At 36.0% G+C, this 20,723-nt stretch overlaps 1 protein-coding gene across 1 annotated transcript; it reads left to right on the top strand.

Moving 5' to 3' along the window:
• The first annotated feature begins 8,166 nt into the window (after window positions 1–8,166).
• On the top strand, window positions 8,167–18,454 carry LOC117428550 (SH2 domain-containing protein 7-like). Its single transcript, XM_058995023.1, has 8 exons — window positions 8,167–8,421; window positions 9,938–10,059; window positions 12,384–12,574; window positions 13,234–13,323; window positions 14,350–14,515; window positions 15,365–15,580; window positions 16,368–17,228; window positions 17,977–18,454. The coding sequence occupies exons 1-8, from the start codon at window positions 8,175–8,177 to the stop codon at window positions 18,019–18,021; spliced, it is 1,938 nt and encodes a 645-aa protein (XP_058851006.1). The 5' UTR covers window positions 8,167–8,174; the 3' UTR covers window positions 18,022–18,454.
• Window positions 18,455–20,723: the final 2,269 nt, after the last annotated feature.

Raw genomic sequence — 20,723 nt, forward strand, 5'->3', positions numbered from 1 at the left:
TGAATTATGATTTCTATATTTAAATGAATGACCATTTAATAATGATAGCACCACAACTCTGGCTTAGGCATAGTTATCAAATCTCACAAACTTGAATAGTTGGCAAGTGTTTATCCAAGACTACTTACTTTAAATGTCAAAAGTGATGACTCTTGAGAATAAACGGCCTATTTCTGTTCCCCAGCGTCCCTGAAGGAATCAGAGGCCCTGTTGAACAAGTTAAACCACTTTGGTTGCCATGGTTACTGCTACTCGATGGACGGCTAAAGATATCGTAACAATCTGACAGACCTGGGAGCTGAGGCTTGGGCAGCCTCATCTATGACAGTTCCTGAACCTCCAGCCTCCATCTTGTTACATTGTTCATACAGGCAGCCCATCAGCGTTGTACCAGGTGTTTCTATTATTTCGTCCAGCGCCTGTGTCTGCTGCAGGAGATCTGTGTTCCACACCACAGGGTCAACAGCTGATAGAGGTGGATGCCCAGTGCCAGTCTATGCCAGACAGTAAGCAAGCCAGCTGTGCTACTGGCAGTGAAACCAGTGTGGAGTGTCCTGGATTTTTCTACCTCTAAAAAGCCCCCCCCCCGGCAGAACACACACTCAAGCCTTGCTGCTCCATCACAGTGCTTTTGTTGCTGTGGATAATCAAGATTTACAGGCACAATAAAAGCAGGTATCCTTGTAAAACTGCCATATTGTAGCTGGGAAGCATGATGAAGGATTGATTGTCTTCAAGCCACTGTTTTAAGCAGTCATTGCTCATTCACATTTACTGCCCCACAACATCCTCTGAATCTCACATACATACATGTGAAGAACTGCGGTAAGATCTTCACTCTTAAAGTACAGACTATATCAAGCCAGCTATTTCAAATGAAACGATCTACAGCAAAATGATAATGGACTGGCAAAAAAGTTGTAATGCTAACGAGAGGTAGGAAAATGTTATTGCCCCAATAAAGGGGTTATAAGTAATTAAATAATTCCATAAATCTTCCATTCGCCATGTGTGGTTTTGAACGAAGCATATATTTTCAATTCACTAAATGATATCTGGCCCCATTCTAGAAAGATTTCAGTTTGTGTGCCTTACTTTCAGTCTGCGCATGTCCTACCTAACCCTCAGCAGTGTCATACTGAGTAAGGATTGGTTGCAATGCTTGCCAATCATTAGGGAAAGCAGATGGTTGGTTGAGGAGGGGCTAAAAGGGATTGTGGTCAATTTCACTCTCCTGGTGAAATGGACTAGGAGGGATCACACTACCTGAAAGTAAGTCTATCTAGCACAGAATTCATGTTTGACATTACACATGCTTTCTTTAAAACAGAATAGGGCATGGAAGTGCTCTGCAGGTAAGATTTATGGAGATTTCATTAAACCTTTAATACATAATTCTTGGGTAAATATCTGCCAATGAGTTGTATCTCTTTTAAGAATCACAAAGAATTGCATTGCTTGGTGATGCTTACTCTATTAAAAGCAATGCAATGGTGAGTCCCACAGCATTACCCAGCTCACTCACTGTGTGACCTTGAGCAAGTCACTTAACCTCCTTGGGCTCTGTCTTTCAGGTGAGACAGCTCACTCACTGTGTGACCTTGAGCAAGTCACTTAACCTCCTTGTGCTCCGTCTTTCAGGTGAGACGGCTCACTCACTGTGTGACCTTGAGCAAATCACTTAACCTCCTTGTGCTCCGTCTTTCAGGTGAGACAGCTCACTCACTGTGTGACCTTGAGCAAGTCACTTAACCTCCTTGTGCTCCGTCTTTCAGGAGAGACGGCTCACTCACTGTGTGACCTTGAGCAAGTCACTTAACCTCCTTGTGCTCCCTCCGTCTTTCAGGTGAGACGGCTCACTCACTGTGTGACCTTGAGCAAGTCACTTAACCTCCTTGTGCTCCGTCTTTCAGGTGAGACAGCTCACTCACTGTGTGACCTTGAGCAAGTCACTTAACCTCCTTGTGCTCCCTCCGTCTTTCAGGTGAGACGGCTCACTCACTGTGTGACCTTGAGCAAGTCACTTAACCTCCTTGTGCTCCGTCTTTCGGTTGAGACATTATTGTAAGTGACTCGGCAGCTGATGCATAGTTCACACACCCTAGTCTCTAGTCACCTTGGATAAAGGTGTCTGCTAAATAAACAAATAATAATAAATAATTATTAAAAATGTATATTGGGTGGATGTAAAAATAAACAGCCCACACTTGTCACCCTTGTAGATGAAAAAAACAAAATGTATGTTTTTTGTTGCTATGGCTGTCAATGTCTGTTGCTTGTTTAGGAGTAAAACAATGTTGTTATCTTCAGGAAATACAGAGGTTTCCTTTGCACCAGTTTCTTTCTGTAAATGAAACCATGTTCACCACCTGCTTGATGTCATCAGATGCAGGCTTGATAGACTCAATTAGTTTCCTAAATAACTAGCAGAACACGTGAGGGGGATACTGATCAACAATTTTAGGTAGCTATGCCACCCAACACACTGACATCAGAAAATAAGTTACATTTCAACATTCAACCACATAACCATGGCCTACGTAAAACTAGATTTACTGTTTTTTTTTTCTCCAGTGCACATTTTCAAAATAATAAAAACAGCAAAATAAAAAACTCAATATATTTTTTTGACCTTAACTTTTAATGATATTGTTGTGATTGGTTCTTATTACAATTACTCAAATAGTACGTGTATTGCCTTTTTTGAAAGTCTGTGTTTCAGTGCTTTGACTATAAGTTCAGTATTTGCTCTTCAGTTCTTCTTGTTTGGCCGCCTCGGTGGAAGGTTACATTAGTAAGCCACAACACTATCTAGTGTACTGCAGTGTATTGCCAGCAAAACAGTGGCACTAGCGCTCTACTTTGGCTAATCAAGCCTAGTGTTACATATCTCAATTGTATGGCAGGCAACTCAAGAAGAGCTCCTGAAAGCACCTGAATACAGAGCAAAACAAAACCACACAGAATAATTGCAAACATAATGAAACTATAAGGGCACAGTGAAACATTTGAAAAAACAAATGTGGTGCTGTATTTTAAAATGTAAAAACATCTGCTTGCTATGAATACCCATTGTATTTGTTGAGAACGCCTCCATTGATCATACCACATGGCTAAAGAAATCCACGTACTGAGATGATTGAAGGTTTGTTGATGGTTTGTGACAACAACAGGGTCAATTATCTTGACGTCTGTGGTGACAGAGATTTTGTTCAAATAAATGATTGCATTGGAGATTCAGGAGCACTAATATAAAGTTAACAAAATGAGATCGGTGTGTCCTGTACACTGTTTGCGTAACGTAAAATGTAAACTTAAAGGAAACTATGCATCGCTGTGTATTATAAAGCAGAATAATCTGCTGCCTACAGAACAGGCGAGATTGTTGCAATAGTTGTAGCATGGAACGGATGATTCATAATTTTCAGTGAGCCGCCTCAGTGGAAGCAACATCTCAAAACGCCAATAATTACAGTAAAAATATCTGAGCTGAAATTCCTGTCTGACAGCTTTACTGGCTGCATTAAAATCTGGAGTGCATCAGACCACAAGGGACTCAGCACAAATTGCCAGAAAAAAGGGGAAAAAAAGTGCTATCATAGAGTAAGGTGATTATGTTTCATTTTCTGTACATTGAAACTTTTTTTCTACTGACAATCTGATCTGGTAACCTCTGGTCTTGGAGATTCCTGTAGGTTGACACCGCCATTTACAGGAAAAAAATAAAAACTGCAGTACAACATTCCTTTCCATTTTCAGAATGAATTGATGTTATTTATCTCCTGCTTCCCTCATATGTTAAACCCATTCCTATCCAGTGGATCACACACTGTGGGGAACTTGACAGGGCTTACCTATGTCATATCATGATGTAACCCCCAATGAAACAGGTAACCAACCCTTTGGCATGGTACAAAATGTGTCAAAATATTGAAGCTCAAAGCTTTTAACTCCAAATCATTATTTGCATATTATTTTCTGAAAGTAAAAAAAAAAACACCAATTATAGTTTTAAAACAAAACAGAAACAACTTAAGAGCTCCCAAATCAAATGAGTTTTTTTCTGTTTTTGTGAATTTCCTTTCTGAAACAAATAGCGATATTGAGTAAAAGGCTGGGTCCCACGTTTAAGAGTTTCATTATTATTATTATTTATTTCTTAGCCAACACCTTTATCCAGGGCGACTTACAACTGTTGCAAGATATCACATTATTTTTACATACAGTTATCCATTTATACCGTTGGGTTTTTACTGAAGCAATCTAGGTAAAGTACCTTGCTCAAGGATAAAGCAGCAGTGTCCCCCATCTGGGATTGAACTCACGACCCTCCGGTCAAGAGTACAGAGCCCTAACCACTACTCCACACTTCTTCATACAGTATATTATAGTTCAACAGTATATTACAGGACCCTCTGTAGCCTCCTGCATTAAGTGATGCCGCCTTGCTGTAATATATTATATTTTATATGCTATTATTAGTATTCTTTATCTATTTATCTATCTTCTTTAATAATTCATCTACTTCCAAGTTTTCAGAGGGTTTGATAGTTTTCAGCATGTTGATTTCATGATAGGGGTAATTTACTGTAACAGTGGCTTGATACATCTGGCACTGTCGATGGTGGTCTTAATACTAAATACAGGGGCCTTAACATGAAGATGGATTTATATTGCCATCAATAGAAGTAAATCAGGATTTTAAAAAGCGGCCTTCTTTGTGAAGTGGCCTTTTTACTGCAAGTTCTGCTTCCTGCTACTGTAGGTTACACCAAAGGCTAAAGAATGTTGTGAACAAACAAGAAGAAAATATGCATTTTGAGTAAAACTTAACTTTATTGTGGAACACTGCAGATTTAAATTCATAGTATAACAGGGAAGTATTTTTACTTTAATAGTTGACTTTTATAAAAGTACCAGACCTGTCTTTTGTCAAACACGAGAAAGTATTCAACAAACTGTTTGAAAAAACGAAATGAGAAAACATGTTCTGAATGTCGTTCACACATTTACCATTTCCCCTTCAAAGTTCACCTTGACAGCACTTTTCTAAGACTTAACATAACAGGGCAGACATTTGACCTTTAAGAAATGTCAGCCTAGTTTCTAGTTGTGAAAATGTGCCTTTGTTTTATAAAGTGAGAGACACATTTTGTTGAACTATATATATATACAAGGCTGATTTGCTGAGTGGTAACATTCAAAAAATACATTGGATTTCACAGAGATATTACAGACACATTTACTGTACATGAAATTAAAAAAATTGCCTCCCCCAGTTATTGCGTAAGCAATACTATGAACTGTGACTACAAAAATATAATTTCGTGGTAATTGTAGTTACTGTAAAATATCATACATTGAAACTGAAATGGAACAACGGAAGCAATACTCCTTAGCAAAACAAAAAAAAAAGAATCAAATCTGGAGAACAGATTAATAATAATTTCACAAGTCTGGTCATGGTACTACCGACAAAAGGTCTGGAATTTTTGTCCTTTATGTTGAATATAGATCCAGACCTAGTTTACGCATACATGCCTCCTTCAGAAGGCTACATTAGCAATGCCATCGCCTCTTTAGAAAGTATTAGATAAGACTGGTGAGTCACCTTACTCTGTGCTTCAGCCTGGTTTTTACACATTCACATTGTATCAGGCAAAAAAGAGTTTTTGTTGTTGTTTTTGTTTTACTTTTCGTTCAATTATTTGACTGCAGTTCAGTTTATGGATCCAGTAAGACTCGTCCATTGACATCAAATTGAGGTGCCAATGAAGGCTTACCAATTTATTGCATATGCAGTGAAAACTCAGTTACTGTAACTCATCACCAAAGGGGCGTTTGTGTCTATGTAGGAAACATACGTAGGAAAACTCCATGCTGTGTTACAGAGAAATGCTACATTTAACTAAATATGCTTTAGTTTATAAAGTGGTTACTGTATACAAGTCCCCTGTTTTTTTTGTTTATGGTTACAAGGTTATTACAATCATTCTTGTGTTTTACACCATGGCTTGTTATTAATAATAATGACTATGGGTTAATAAATATGCTTAAACATATACAATACATTTATGATCAATTTCAGAATGTTTTCTTTTACAATTAAATAATGGGTTTGCAGTGTTTAAAATGAATATTTATCCAAAAATGTTATCCTTTCAGCTTATTTAAAAAATATAATTACAGTGCTTTATTTAGCAACTTTTAAAGTAAAGAGAGATAACTACAGTATGCACACACAGCCGGCACACATAATAGTACATATAATCAGAAGAAATCCTATTATATTAAAAATAACAGTGTGGTAAAAATGGTATCAATACAAACATTGGTATCACTGACAGTCCAAATGAGGATATCACATTCAAAGACAATGAAGACAATGCCAACCCATAGTCTAACTCAATTTTTAATATGTGAACATTCAAGAGAAGTATGAGAGCTTGACCTGATATTAAAACTCCAGGATATTTTTGTTGGCGATTCTAATACACGCATCACTATACTGTACTCGAACTTCAGTTTGAAGGAATACAGGAATTAGACGCCAAAGTGGAGTTTTCTCCTTGTCAGTTCTAATTGCTAAGCGCTCATGTCACTTGAAATGAAGTAGGTTTATAAAGTGTGTTGAATCCAAAATAATTTTTGAGTTAAATGTAGTTAGAACTTAAAAGTCGACTTGTGGCCTTTATCTGTGATTAGTTTCTTAGAAGAATATATGATAGAGTGTGTGAAGTTTGTGATGAGTGAAGAACAGGTCAATAGAACTGGAATGGACGTCTCCTGCTTACAGATCACTCAGCTCAGATACAAGCACAATGCATAAGGATTTCTCAGCAATACGGTTAGCAAGCTGGATATGAGCTGGTTCACTGTCACACAGTGGTCAATACTCAGATTCAATTTGCAGGTTAGGTTATTTACAGATAATTGTGTAAGAATAAGCCATTTGTCTTCCCGCAGTTAGGGAAGTCAACTATTTATGAATGCGGAAGCCCTGCAACGTACTTCTTGGACTATCCTGATGTTGATGAAAAGCCATTTGAACGGGTGGCACAAAGAATCTGCCAGAACCATATTGATCTTTAAATAACTGATAGTTAAGCTGGGGGCCTTATTCCAGTCTTACATCAAACAGATCTATGCTGAGCCCAGATTACCACTGAAGTGAACTATAACTCATCCACATGTAGAATAAGAACAGTCCTGTGATCGAATACTGAAATAGAATGACACCCCCACATCACTACCCAAGGTACCAGGCAGAGGTTTGGTGGAAACGGCTCTCACCATTTCCAGGAACAGCATGTAGAACACACACCAACGTGTGTGACTGCCAAGGAACCCAGAGTTTTCCTCTAAACAGGGTTTTTACCTCTCAAGGATAATCTAATGATTAATATAAAATATACTGCTTGGAAAGGATAATATTCAAAAGCAACAGATGGCATGGGGAAAATCATGCCACTGATTTGGAAGCTTTGAGTTCGTAAGTGTATTCTGATTAGTCCTGAGACAAATGCTCCAGGGACAGCCATGCTTCCAGTTGCATTTACACATAGACCTATTCCTTACTTTAAATCACAGTTTTACCCCAAACTTAATCCTGACCTTCCTGTCACTTTCAGATTGCAAAATTCCTGTTCCAGAACCTTATGGCACAGATTTTTAAACACGTTAGTGTTTATGTTAATTGTTTTAGATGCTATAAAGCGAACAATTAAAATGTTAACTACAATTTAAAAAAAAAAAAAAGATTTATAGTTTCTCACTAGTTAAAAGGATTTGATTCCGCTATGAAATTGAGCTTTTACTTTGTCAAAACTGGGGCACATAAATGTACAGTATATGCAGACCACTCAAGTGACCTGCATTTTGCGGGTCAGACATGCAGATTTACATTAAATGAATGTTTAGTGTCATTGGAAAAAGGGATAATGAAACGCAATGTATTCGTCCCCCTTACAAGCAGACATAAGTGTCTTACTCCAATGCAGGGAAAAAAGTATGCAGACAGTATTATGAAAGCGGCAGTCTGCTTTCCTGTTTGACAGTCATGTGCCTCTACTCTATCATACAGCCGTACGCAAACCACAGCAGTTATTTATCACTGACTTTCCACCCATCCTCAGGAAACTATTGCTTGGTGAAAGCCCTTGTGTTTTTCTTTCATGCACATGTACATGTTGAGTTTGTCTTGTGTGTCATTGCACTGTGATGCATTTCATCTTTCCATGGTGACGGAAATTATAAATGTCAGCCCAGTATATCACACGCTCTGCCTCTACGCTCCTTCAGAAAACTACAGAACCCTTCCTCTGCAACCTCGGGTACTTAAACAGTTGTACAGTATTAGTTTAGTCTTTTTTGCAATGAGGGTTCACACCAGTTCTTCAACCCAATGCTGCGCAAATACAGGTAGGTTCCTGAAGTAGAATGTATGCCTTGCATTAAATATTTGTTCTTCATATTAGCAGTTACCAGAATTTTGTGTTCAAATATATCATGATAAAATATATTCATGGATTTATGATTCAATTTAAATTGAATTTAACTACAGTTATGTTTTTTGATTGTGTATGATACATTTTTACTGAAATGATATATCAAACAGAATGCATATCTTACATTTATTTTAAGTTCTGATTGTTGGTATTGGTATATTTGTTATTGTATGGCACAGTATTATGTGTATATATCTTTTTTCTATGTAACGCTTAATTCATATTTGTATCGAACATGTATATTCTGATTCAGATACATCTCAAAATATTGTGGGGCAAAAGCGCGTTGAAAGATGTTGCTTGAACAACAGTAAATATCAAAAATGAAACACAGCAAGAAAAAAACAAAATGTGTGATCAATTTAAAACTTGCACCACATTCTGCAAGATAAGACTGCTAGAAAACAGGTGAAAACCCCACAGCTTCCTTTCTCATTCTCATTTGGTCGCGTTGAAGACTTATATTTTCACCTCATAATGAACATTATACAGTATGCTATAGTTTGCCTACGTTGAAAATATACTCAGTTTAATAGTAACATAATTTTGGGGTCATTGTCTCGTTCTTGCTGACAATCACATACCGTGGAATGACCTAGAATCAATACAATAATAATAACAATATGTTTTATTGGTTCCAAACATGCTCTAAATTTAGAATACATTTTATGCATATCAATGAACTTGTTATTGCTTAAATCATTACATGCAAATAAATAGGTTTGCACATTGCTAAATACAGTCCTCACATGGTCTATTCAATGGAAATACATCCTAAAATAAAGGGCATAGTATTACAAGTACTGAAATCAGACTTTTTTTTTATAAATTAGACTCCGACAAAATGTCTCGTTGAAACGTTTGTCAAATTTCATAACTACTTCTCAGCAGAAAACCCCTGCTCAGCCTCCTACTTGGAACAATTTGTTTTTGACACAAGAGTTTTCTTCGGGTAACCTCAACCCACAGGTTTTCCTGCAGTGCAATGGCAGTAACAAGCTCAATCCACAGATGCTACTGTAACCAAAACACATCAGAATCCCACCTTTTGAAGTACTTAATGAAGTAATTACCTGGATTGTTCACTATTACCCAGTAATAACTGTTAACAAACGTTAGCGTTAGGTTTAGGGTAATACAATGAAATAACGTTTCCTGGTAATATCTAATAACAATGGTAATCACTGGTAAGTGTTGCCTGATTTAAACATAGTAAAGTATTAATCTGAATGCCTTGCCCAGTGGCCGGTAATTGAACCATTTCAGTTTAAATCAATCGTTTTCCACATTTTCAATAGATACGATCATTTTCATGGTGCTGTAAGTCATCATTTTAATACAAGGCTTTATTTAATTACAGTACAAAGACAATATGTTGTGTACTGTCAATATTGAGTGAATGTGTTTTATTTCATCATTTTCCCTTACAGAAGCTGCATGGTACAGACGGTCTTTCTTGCGGTCAGTAAGTTATAATTTCCCGTCTTGTACGATGAACCACACACTACCAAAGGCACATGTGTTCTGGACATATGTGATGTTTCCACAAAAGGTTAGTTTTTTTACTGTATTAACTCCACCCATAGCCTTTATATACACAGAGCTGGAACGTAATTCTTATTTAGTGTAAAAAAATAACAAACTATGTCTTTCATTTAGCCAAGTCAATATCAGTAGGATGCCGGGTTATGGTCAATATTTTCAAAATTCTGGTCATTTAACAATGGGGATAGGACCATATAAACCACACATTTTCAGAATTTTGTCAGCGATTTTAAAATCAATGTTGTGGTCAAACAGTGCTGCCAATGAACAGGAGAAAAAAGGAAGAAAAGGAGATAAAGGGTTAAAGGAGCGATGGGACTAGAAGCTGATTAAAATGGGTTGCATGTATCAGCTCTGACAGAAGTAGCCAGGCTACTGTATTGTGATCATACCTATGTACAACAATTTACTGAAAGAATGGATGTTTAAAAATAACAAAATCTTTCCGGTCAGTTAGTTACTATGACTGGAGGGAGTTAGATTTTTCAATCAGCATGTATGTTCATATATATAAATATATATGAACATGTGCACTAGTAGATGTAAAGTGTGTAAATACATAGACAAAAGTAAAAATATAATTAAACATAACAGAACACCACATATCCACTAAAAACTAATACCTACTGTAAAAATAGCAATGTTGTTTATGGAATAGCCTGTGAAAAATGTGATGAAATCAAATATGTTGGAGAGACTGGAACTACTTTATATAAAAGAATTCAGAACCACCTTTCATTAATTAGAAATAAAAAAATGAATGAACCAATAGTACAGCACTTCACCAGTCAGGGACATGACATAAATGATGTAAAGTTTGTAGTATTAGAACAGCTCAAATTAGACAATGCGACATATAGAAGAATAAAAGAAAGTAAATGGATAAATAGACTGAACACGATTATGCCAGCGGGACTCAACAGAAAAGAATGAACTAATTAACTTCAATAAATATATAACATTTAAATAAATAAACAAAATTCATTCAAAAGTTGTGCATGCTGATGGGCTGGGGAGGCCAAATCTAGACTGATCCTCAGAGCCAGCACTGCATGATATAATAAAAATATAAGTTTATATAAAGTAGTGTTAATTAGAATTAATACAGATTCAAAGATAGAAGTAAAAATGATGTCACAATATATAGAACACCATTACATCATGTAAGAATAAATCATGGATTTGAATGTAAACAATAACAAGTAGTTGTCATGCCGTCAAAAACCTATAAATACCTCCAATGTTTGGATTCAAACACAGGCTCCCTTGAGAAAGATATGTACAACATATCTAAACGTTGGGCAGCTGGCTCTTTGAGCTAATATATATATATATGTTCATATATATATAGATAAAGAACATTTGTTCTTTTATGCAAAACTGCCATGGCCACAATCTTAGGGCTTCTGTTCCTTGTATGACAGAGAGGCTATTTTTAACCACTGATCCTTTTTCCTCAGAGAAAATGAAAGTTGTTCAAATACATAAAAGGACATGTAAAAATGTTGCATACATGAGTTTTAGATGTTTATGCCAACTATACTGGTTCATTGGGAAACATGAAAGATGTTTCTTCAGTTTGGAAATGAGGGCAGAACTAAAACTAAAATTGAAAGAAAGGAGTATGCATGGTGAAATAAATAACACAAAAAGTGTATCGACGTGTGCCTTAAAAATGAAGCTGTGTTCATGTGTCCAACATATGTTTTGATAAATATATTAATAACATACTTACAAGTTGGCCTGCAGTACCAGATTGTATGATACTGTTGATATTTGTGGATGCACATGTTAAATATGTGTTTGATATATTTCAATTATTGGTTCATCATCATATGGTAAATCTAATGTTTAAAATGTATAACCATTCTACACCACATATATCTACATTTGATGTCATAATCATAACCTATGGGGAAAAGGTACTGTATTAGACATTTTGGAAAGTACATACCTGTGCATTTTAACTACTGTAAACATCGTGCTTCTCATTATTTCTGTAGACCAATATTGTACAGAAATAGATGATGTCACCTTCATTTCCTGGAATTGGTTGCAACATTGTTTTAAATAGTTTTAAAATTTACATAATGCTCTATTAGAATGTCGTTAAAAGGAAAGAGGAAAGTTTCTAAATAATTGGCTGCGTCACGCATGTTAATGCAGAGCTGGTGAGGTAGGGGTGAAAATTCAGAACAATAACACTTTCAGCGTCCAAATAAGGAAGTGACGCAGTAAGGGAAAATAGGCAAATGAGTCTTCACAGCAGCTGCAAAATGAATACATGTGTGGTCGACACCTATTGCATTACCTTGCTGTTTGCTTCTACAGGACAGAGCTCGGGCAAAGATGGCCAGGAGAAAGCAACTTGTTCCTGGGATGGAGTCGCCAACAGAAACTGAAAACCAAGCAGCAGGAATGCTGAAGGAGCTGGCCCTGAAGTGGTTTACAGAGACCCAGGCACCACTCATTCTACACAATGGAAGCTTGCCTGGCTGGTTCCATGGATTCATCACCAGGAAGTAAGTAAAGAAATTCATAATGAACAGTAGAACTTTTGCATTTGCAGACTATGCAGGGTTTAATAACCACATTGGTAATAACCAACAGCATTCAAATTAGTTTGCAGTTTAGTTGTAGAATCTCCCTGTGTAAGGTATATCTGTACCTTATGTGTGTGTGTGTTTGACTGGATGAACAGCCCCCAATGTGTTTTAATTGTGTTATTTATATGTATATGTATTTTAGCTATAGAAATGTTCCTTGTTCAATCCAAATGAAAGTTTCAAACTTGCTTTTGTACAGATTTTACTAGTTTTTTTTAGTTTACTGTATGTCATGTTGTATAATTGTATTTATATTAAAAATAATGTTTGTTCTTTTTCAAAGTTTGTTTTTGTGGCTAAAGCACAGTTTCATATCTATAAAACTATGCAAGTGTTTTGCCTCAAGAGACCTGGGTTCGAATTTAGTTTCCCCAATGCAGTTGAATTTGAGGGAGCTCAGGTTGCCTCTGCTTGGGCTAACAGAAAGTCTCCACTACTGCCAAACCTGCATTTTTCAAAAACGCCCAAAAAGATATTATAGAATTGTAAAAAGACAACAGTGTATTGCTGGAGTTATTTTCTCAGCATTTGAATGTGACATTCAAATAATGAAACCACTTCCTTTTATTTTACAGGGATGCAGAAGATCAGCTCAAAGATAAACAGCTTGGATGCTTTCTCATCAGGCTCAGCGACAGAGCTATTGGATACATTCTTTCATACAAGTGAGTTACACTCAAATCCCTCCACCAGCAAACACTTCACAACTCAGTCTATTAACAACACACTGACACATGGGCCTGATATTCAAAATGTTACCTTAGACTTAATTTACTGACTTGTTTCTTAATGTTAATAATAAAGTTTTTTCAATGCAGTATGGGTAAGGTGACCATATGGCTTTTCAACTCACAACCCAATGCATTCTGGTACGTTTTACCTGTCGGGTACCATTCTTCCTTTAAGAGAAGCAGGACTACGCTTACCAGAATGCACTGGGTTGTGAGCTGAAAAGCCTGAACTGTCCCAAACTGTCCCGCTGAACACGGAGCCACATGGTCACCTTAAGTATAGGGCCATATTCACAAAGTATTTTTTTTGTGAGGTGAAAACCTAGTGTTACAAAATGAGTGAATGCTGGTGCCCTTTATTTAACTTACTTAATTATTTATTGAGAGCTTTGCAACGTCAATGTTTTGTTCTCTATTTAGAAAGATGGTGTTAACTTAATCCAGTGTTAAATGTGAATATGGCACATAATCTTATTTAATTAATTAAACCAGGCTTTAAAGGAAACTCAAGGCCGAAATTTCCTGCTCACCTTCTTTGAATATTAACGTTTATTCAAAGATCTAGCGTTGAATAAAAAAACAACAAAGCGTGGATATTATTTTCTTTACCGCATCTCATTTTGGAATCTATCTTGCATTCATGCAAATCCAGCAACAGAACAAATGTGTGAAGCTTTGCTTGGGTTTCAAATGAAGTTGTCTTGATAAACAGAGGAAAGTCATTCTCTCAATTTGGCTGTTGGATTTCAGTCAGTGCGAAAGGATCTCTATTTTGAATAAGGACCCTAAAAAATGATCTTTATGATTTAACTTGGGAAATAAGGCCTTAGTTAGTATTGAACGTGCCCCATTCATATTCCAGTTTATTAGAGTAAAAGGAAAAATATTTTATGTTAGTGTAAACCATTTTAAAATACTGAACTGCTAAACAAACCAAATTATGAACACATTTCTTTTCAGGGGAAAAGATCGCTGCCGTCACTTTGTTATCACCCAGGATAAGAATCAGCATTTCATTGTTTCTGGAGACACCGAGACCCATGAAAGTCTAACAGATTTGATCCTTTATTACAAGACCAGTGCTATCGAGCCTTTCGGAGAGTACCTTTCACTGCCCTGCAGCCATGTAAGCCATTTTATTTTTTGACTAGATGCTTTAAAGGGGTGATAATTATTATTATTTTTTAATCTCTTACCACTAATTAGCACTAGAAATATTAATGAATATTCTTTGGTTGCTTGTATTTAGAATTGAAATGCAGCTATATGAAAGTCAACGATATAAAAATAAAAAATAATTCTACTTCCTGGTATGAAAGCACTTCCTGTGCTCAGTTTTACTCCAATGGTTTAAATCAGATTTACAGCAGAGGTTACCAGGAGGAAACAGTTGGATTACAGATCTAGAGACAATTCTGTATAGCCTGAATTAAAGTACAGGGTGATTAGAAAGTCAGTTTACCACATCAACGCAGCATATCATTATTACTTTCTGATCGCCCTGTATATAAAAAAAAAAAAAAGCTAAAAAGCAAAAGCACAGGAAAAGAGGAATATGTGATAATACTGGTTATGTTAATACAGGGGAAGAAAAGCATTGGTTTGCACTCCTTTAATTGTCTTACACTATAATCTCTTTCAAGAAAAGTTTTTTTTGTGGCTTTTTTTTTTTTTGCATTACCTGGCTTCAAAAATCTAGAAACAATATTTAACATATTATTTTTGAACCAGATAACAAATAATTACGTTGATTTTCAGTGATGATTAAAGCTTTTTAGAACATTATTCTTGACATTTTTCTTATTAACAAATAAATAAATAAATAAATAAATAAATAAATAAATCTTAATGCTTTATTTTGTATTATTTTTTATTGGAGAAGAGTTATTTTAGAATCTATAACGACACTATACTATAAAGAGTATTATATACTGTACTATAAAGGTTGATGAGTACTGTATTTTTTTTTTAACAGAATCCTGAGAATTGCTTGTATGATGAAATTAATTTCAGTGTAAGAAATGAGTCCAGTGTATCTGTAAAAGCTGCAAGAGGTATTTGGGACCAGAAGACTGAAACATTTCAGCGTGACAAGACGGAAAGTGCAAAGAGGCCTCCATTACCGCCAAAGAATACCAACAAAAGACTGACTGCACACTCATCACTGGAGGGCCTACCGTCCATTGAACAGGTAATTGTTTAAGCTTTCTCATGGAAAGTCACCCACAAACACACCATCAAAATCTATGGTAAAGCTGTATAAAACTGTATGAAGGCTTTCCATCCTAGTCTACTATTGTTATGCCTACTGAGAAAAGAAATAATTATTATCTTAAAAACAGAGGAACAAACAACTACATATATACACTGACAACACCTTTCTTGGGGTTCTAGTGTCTATACTAAAGCCTCTGTAGTCTTGCTTGCATATAGGCTCATAAATCTGCCATCTTTGTAGGGGGCAATAATAACACGCATCCATTTATAACGTTGTATAATTATTAATTCATGTAACTGTTTACTTGTATTCCATTGGGCCTCTCGTTAAAAGGCTACTTACTTTTAGTACATTGTGCATGATCTTATTAAACCGGTGAGTCTTAGCTTACCTTTAAGCTTAAACAGTGTGTAAAATGTATTACTAAATCTAAAATTGCATTGCATTGTCCCTGTTGCAAATATTACTCAATATTTCCTTAACAAAAAAGTTGGTGAATAGAATAGAATCATAACAGGAAATCATATAGGAAGCTTACACCGAAATATAAGACAAATCCGTTATACAGCAATATAATGTACTAGGATATAATGTACTGGGATAATGTACTCAAAATAGGCTGTACTATTAAGCGTTAAATAGTATTGGATCCATCCTTGCCAATACATTGTTTAATAAACTGGGGATATGATAAGAACAAGGGCTTTGATAAGAGATTATCTTGTACAAACAAGCTTAACACATTCTTCTTCTATTTCAGGTTTCAGACAAAGCCCCACCTCTGCAATACAGAAGAAGCCCACCTTTGAAAAACCTCTCCCGTGAATCCTCTGAAGAAAAAGAACAGGCGGCCAGGAATATCCTATATGCACATCTTGATAATAAAGTGATTCGAGAAAGAGCTAACAACAAGCACAGGGAGGACAACACAGTCCACGCTGAGAAGGGAAGACGTACTCCTCCTGCAGAAAATAGCCTTTATTCTCTGGCAAAGGAACCCAGACAAGTCTGCAGCCAGATGTCTGAGCCTAGATTTCGCTCTAAAACTGTGTATTCTGAACTGAATTTGGACTCCAGAAGTAAATCCCTGCCTGCACTGGAGGATCTTCAGATTACAGATCGTAATAACTTCAGACTGTGCACCCCTCCTTCAACTCCACCCAAACTGTCACCTAAAATACCAACCAAATCAAGCTGTTTCTCTGTCCCTGAAGAAGGTACCTTCTCACACCAGCATTTCAAACACAACCCCTCACCATACTCCACCATCACTGGGAACATCAGTGAAGACGGATTTAAAAAAACAAGCGACAACCCACTCTATGATTCTCATAAAGGAAGCAATTACGAGGAGATCCCAGTGAGGCAGCCACTGTTCCCCCGGGAGGCTGGTTTCAGCCACCCTTATCCAGAGGCACCCCGACGTCAGATGCCAACACCACCGCCTGACAACACTTACGAACACGTTCCCAACGAGCCGATTCCCAACTGGTTATTCCTGGACAACACCTACGAGCAGATTCCAGAAAGGTTTGCCAAAAGCTTGCCTTCGGCAGACAACACTTACGAGACACTCCCTGACAGTTTTTCTAAACATTTGGATGCAAGTTCAGTGCAAAAGGTAGACCCTCATTGTACTTTAGTTATGTAATACTGTTCATTGTTAAGTTTCTGCATCATCTAGAATTTTAGGATTGAGACTTAAAAAATTAAACTATCTGAATATAATTAAGATATTTTATCTAACATCATATAATCAAATAAACTATAAAATGAATAAAGTCTACCGGAAGCCATAATAGTAGTACAGTATTTCATGTTAGATTTTTGTCAGTTTTTTGTTAAGTATATGGACAACTACAAAGCGATATGTAATTCAATATGTTAACATTATTCACAGGTTTCATTCAACTTTATGAAGCATAATTAGTTAATTCTATAGGGTGATGCTAAACTTTTGACCATAGCTGTATATATACAGTACAGTAGAACAAGTTCAAATTTGACAACATTTCCACTGGGGTTAATATTTTTACTGTGGGGTCATTATACCCCATAAACTGACACTAAAAAGACTTACCAGGCTAGTTAACACTTCACCATGGAGATATACAGCTAATAAATATATTCTTGTATATGCTTGCTTTCAACCCTGTATTTTCAAGCATCACGTTAATGTTTTAATCATTTGTACTGGAATATTTTAGCTGTTAGAAACCGACTTTTGGAGAATGTTACATACAAATAATCACAATAAAAGCAAAAACCGAATGTCGCTTGAAAGCAATTATTTTGCAATCTATGGGTTTATTTCAGTCTCATGGGGTGTATAAAGGAAACTCTAAAATCTTTTTTTTCTTGTTTTTCAGAATGACAAACGGAGGAGATTCTTTGCAGATAGGAAGAACAAATAATACACCTTCGGGAAATATTAATGTTCTGACAACCAGAAAAATAAACATACATTATTTGTATTTGTGAAATATTATTACTGTTTGTAACTTTAACAAAGCTGGCAAAGTGAAACACTTTCATATCTAAAACAATACATCTATAACACTATTAAGAATGTCTAAACAAAACCAATATCTACAATAGAAAGTGAGTGTCTTTAATGTACTTTTATTTATATTACCTATATTTAATTCACTGTTAAATATGGGGACATTATTAATCATATATAATATTTATAATCTTTATTAAACTATATAACTGTATTTTAATTTATGCTATGGTTTTGTGTAATGTTTCAAATATTTTTGTCCAAATTCTACATTTTCTCTCTTGATATTGTACCATTTTTTAATAATATTCATTTATTTAAAGTTGACGGGCTGTTCTTCATAAAATAACTTTAACTGGAATTGCTTGTGTTACTGTATTTTTTATTTATTAAATGTGTTTAGACATTTTTTAAGCACTGATTCTTCTTTTATAAAAACATATACGTTGTAGATATAAACAATTATTATTTGAATATATCGTATATTGAATATGTTTTTGTTGGTATTTAGGCTGTTAGTTTTCTAATAATAATAATAAAATACTTTTATTTATTTATGTAAATAGATTTTTATATTTGACAAATTGTTTATGTTGGTTGTATTTATCAATAAATACTTCACAAAAAGACATTAAACTTAAACGCACAAACAAACACAGTGCCCCAATGAATATGAAAAGCAAAGGATCCTATTCTGAATAATTGTAATGGTGAAAAATAGCATGAAACAAATTAAAGGCAGATCATCGTCCTTTGCAAGGCTCGTCATAATTGTATGGTATTATTATGAATTAGTCATTTAGAAGACGCTTTTATCCAAAACAACTTACAGAGACCAGGGGGTGAACTATGTATCAAAAACTGCTGCTGCAGAATTACTTACACTAGGATCTCAATTTTACATCTCATCGGAAGGACGTAGCCCAAGGAGGTCAAGTGACTTGCTCAGGGTCACACAGTGAGTGAGCAGCTGAGCAGGGATTTGAACTGGGAACCGCCTAATACCAAGCCCTATTCTTTAACCACCGGACCACCAAGCCTACTTTGTATGGACAGACAGACGCTCCGTGTGGTCCAGTGGTTAAAGTCCAGGGCTTGTAACCAGAAGGTCACCAGTTCAAATCCCATCTCTGTCACTGACTGAATCACTGTGTGACCCTGAGCAAGTCACTTAACCTCCTTGTGCTCAATCCTGCGCATGAGGTGTTAAATCAATGTCCTATTATAAGTGACTCTGCATATAATGCACAGTTCACAGCCTACCTCTGTAAAGTGCTTTATGATGGTGGTCCACTATGAAAGGCACTATATAAAGATATTATTATTATATGCCCCCACAATACAATCTGCTCAATAACTTGGCTAAAAAGATCCTAGGAAAGTTTCCTGAGGATTTAACAAGAGGTTTCTATAGATAAATGACATACAGACGAACGAGGCAGCCTGTACCCAGAAGTGAGGACACACTTCATACCTTGAGCTAAAGACGGTCCTTCACAAATATCATCACAAATGGACAAATGGAAAAATAGGTAAAGATGTAAAAATATAGACATACATTTACTATTCATTCCACCACATTCATTTTTGAAATATATGATGCATGCTTTTCACATTCTCTATAGTACACTATATAGCCCTGTATTCCTTGAGTGATACCCCTGGCAGTCACTTCTGTAAGATTTTTTATTTTTCTCACTAGCTGTCTACTGATTAAGACAGGTGCTCTATCCTGCTAGTTAAGATGAGGTTAGCGGAGCAGCTGTTCAGATGTAATATTGTACAGTGTCAGTGTAGATTTAATGTGTTTGTGCAAATAGAGCCTTGTAGTTTGTGCTTCACTGCTTCTCCTCTTTATCAATGACTTTCTTCTCCATTAGCTCTGTGTTGCCAGCAGGGAAACCTATAATTGCCTTACCGGATGATCCTATCTATCAGGATCAAGTGACATAACTCAGAGGACAGCTCAGACCTTGGGATGTTTTAAGCACACTATTGTGAAATTGTAGCGCGGTTTGGTTTTAAGTAGTTGTCTTCATGCCAGATAAACACCTCTAGCTATCTACTTCATATCTATCTATATTTCTATTGAAAAAGTGGAGACAAATGGGCTTCAAAGTTCAGTGCTTAACAACCAGTTCTTTATTCAGGGAGAAAGTGGTGTTAAACGGCAACAGCCAGAATCAGGCGTGTAGTGCCAAGCACACTTACACATGGTTGCTGTTAGTCCTCCACTATCCCACAAACCATCTTGGGTTTCTGTACTGAACAGTAAAATATAGAAATGCATATTTTAATACCAGTACAGTACTGTAGGTCTATAATTAAGAATATTTTTACACAGTTTTTACATAATCCAGGACTTTTAGAAATAAACCTAGTTTAGTGAAATTAGTTTGTGGTCTTAGCTTAGCTCCCAGTGGACATTAGTCTTGATCTATACCTCTTTACAAATACAATTAAGTTATATGTACTGTTACTGTTATGCACACTGTATATATGTACAAATACAATTAAGTTATATGTACTGTTACTGTTATGCACACTGTATATGTAATCTATTGTCCTCATCCAGTTAAAAGTACTTCAGCGTGAAGCAATATATTTATATCT

The sequence above is a fragment of the Acipenser ruthenus genome, chromosome 21, assembly GCF_902713425.1.
Source record: "Acipenser ruthenus chromosome 21, fAciRut3.2 maternal haplotype, whole genome shotgun sequence".
In the NCBI taxonomy this organism is placed as follows: Eukaryota; Metazoa; Chordata; class Actinopteri; order Acipenseriformes; family Acipenseridae; genus Acipenser; species Acipenser ruthenus.

What these genes read in the sequence shown, in the direction of transcription:
- LOC117428550 (XM_058995023.1), top strand. Translation starts at nt 8,175, where the DNA reads ATGCACATGTACATGTTGAGTTTGTCTTGTGTGTCATTGCACTGTGAT. An exon ending in TTTCACTGCCCTGCAGCCAT is followed by an intron (nt 14,516 to 15,364) that starts GTAAGCCATTTT and finishes TTTTTTTAACAG; the next exon opens with AATCCTGAGAATTGCTTGTA. An exon ending in GCCTACCGTCCATTGAACAG is followed by an intron (nt 15,581 to 16,367) that starts GTAATTGTTTAA and finishes CTTCTATTTCAG; the next exon opens with GTTTCAGACAAAGCCCCACC.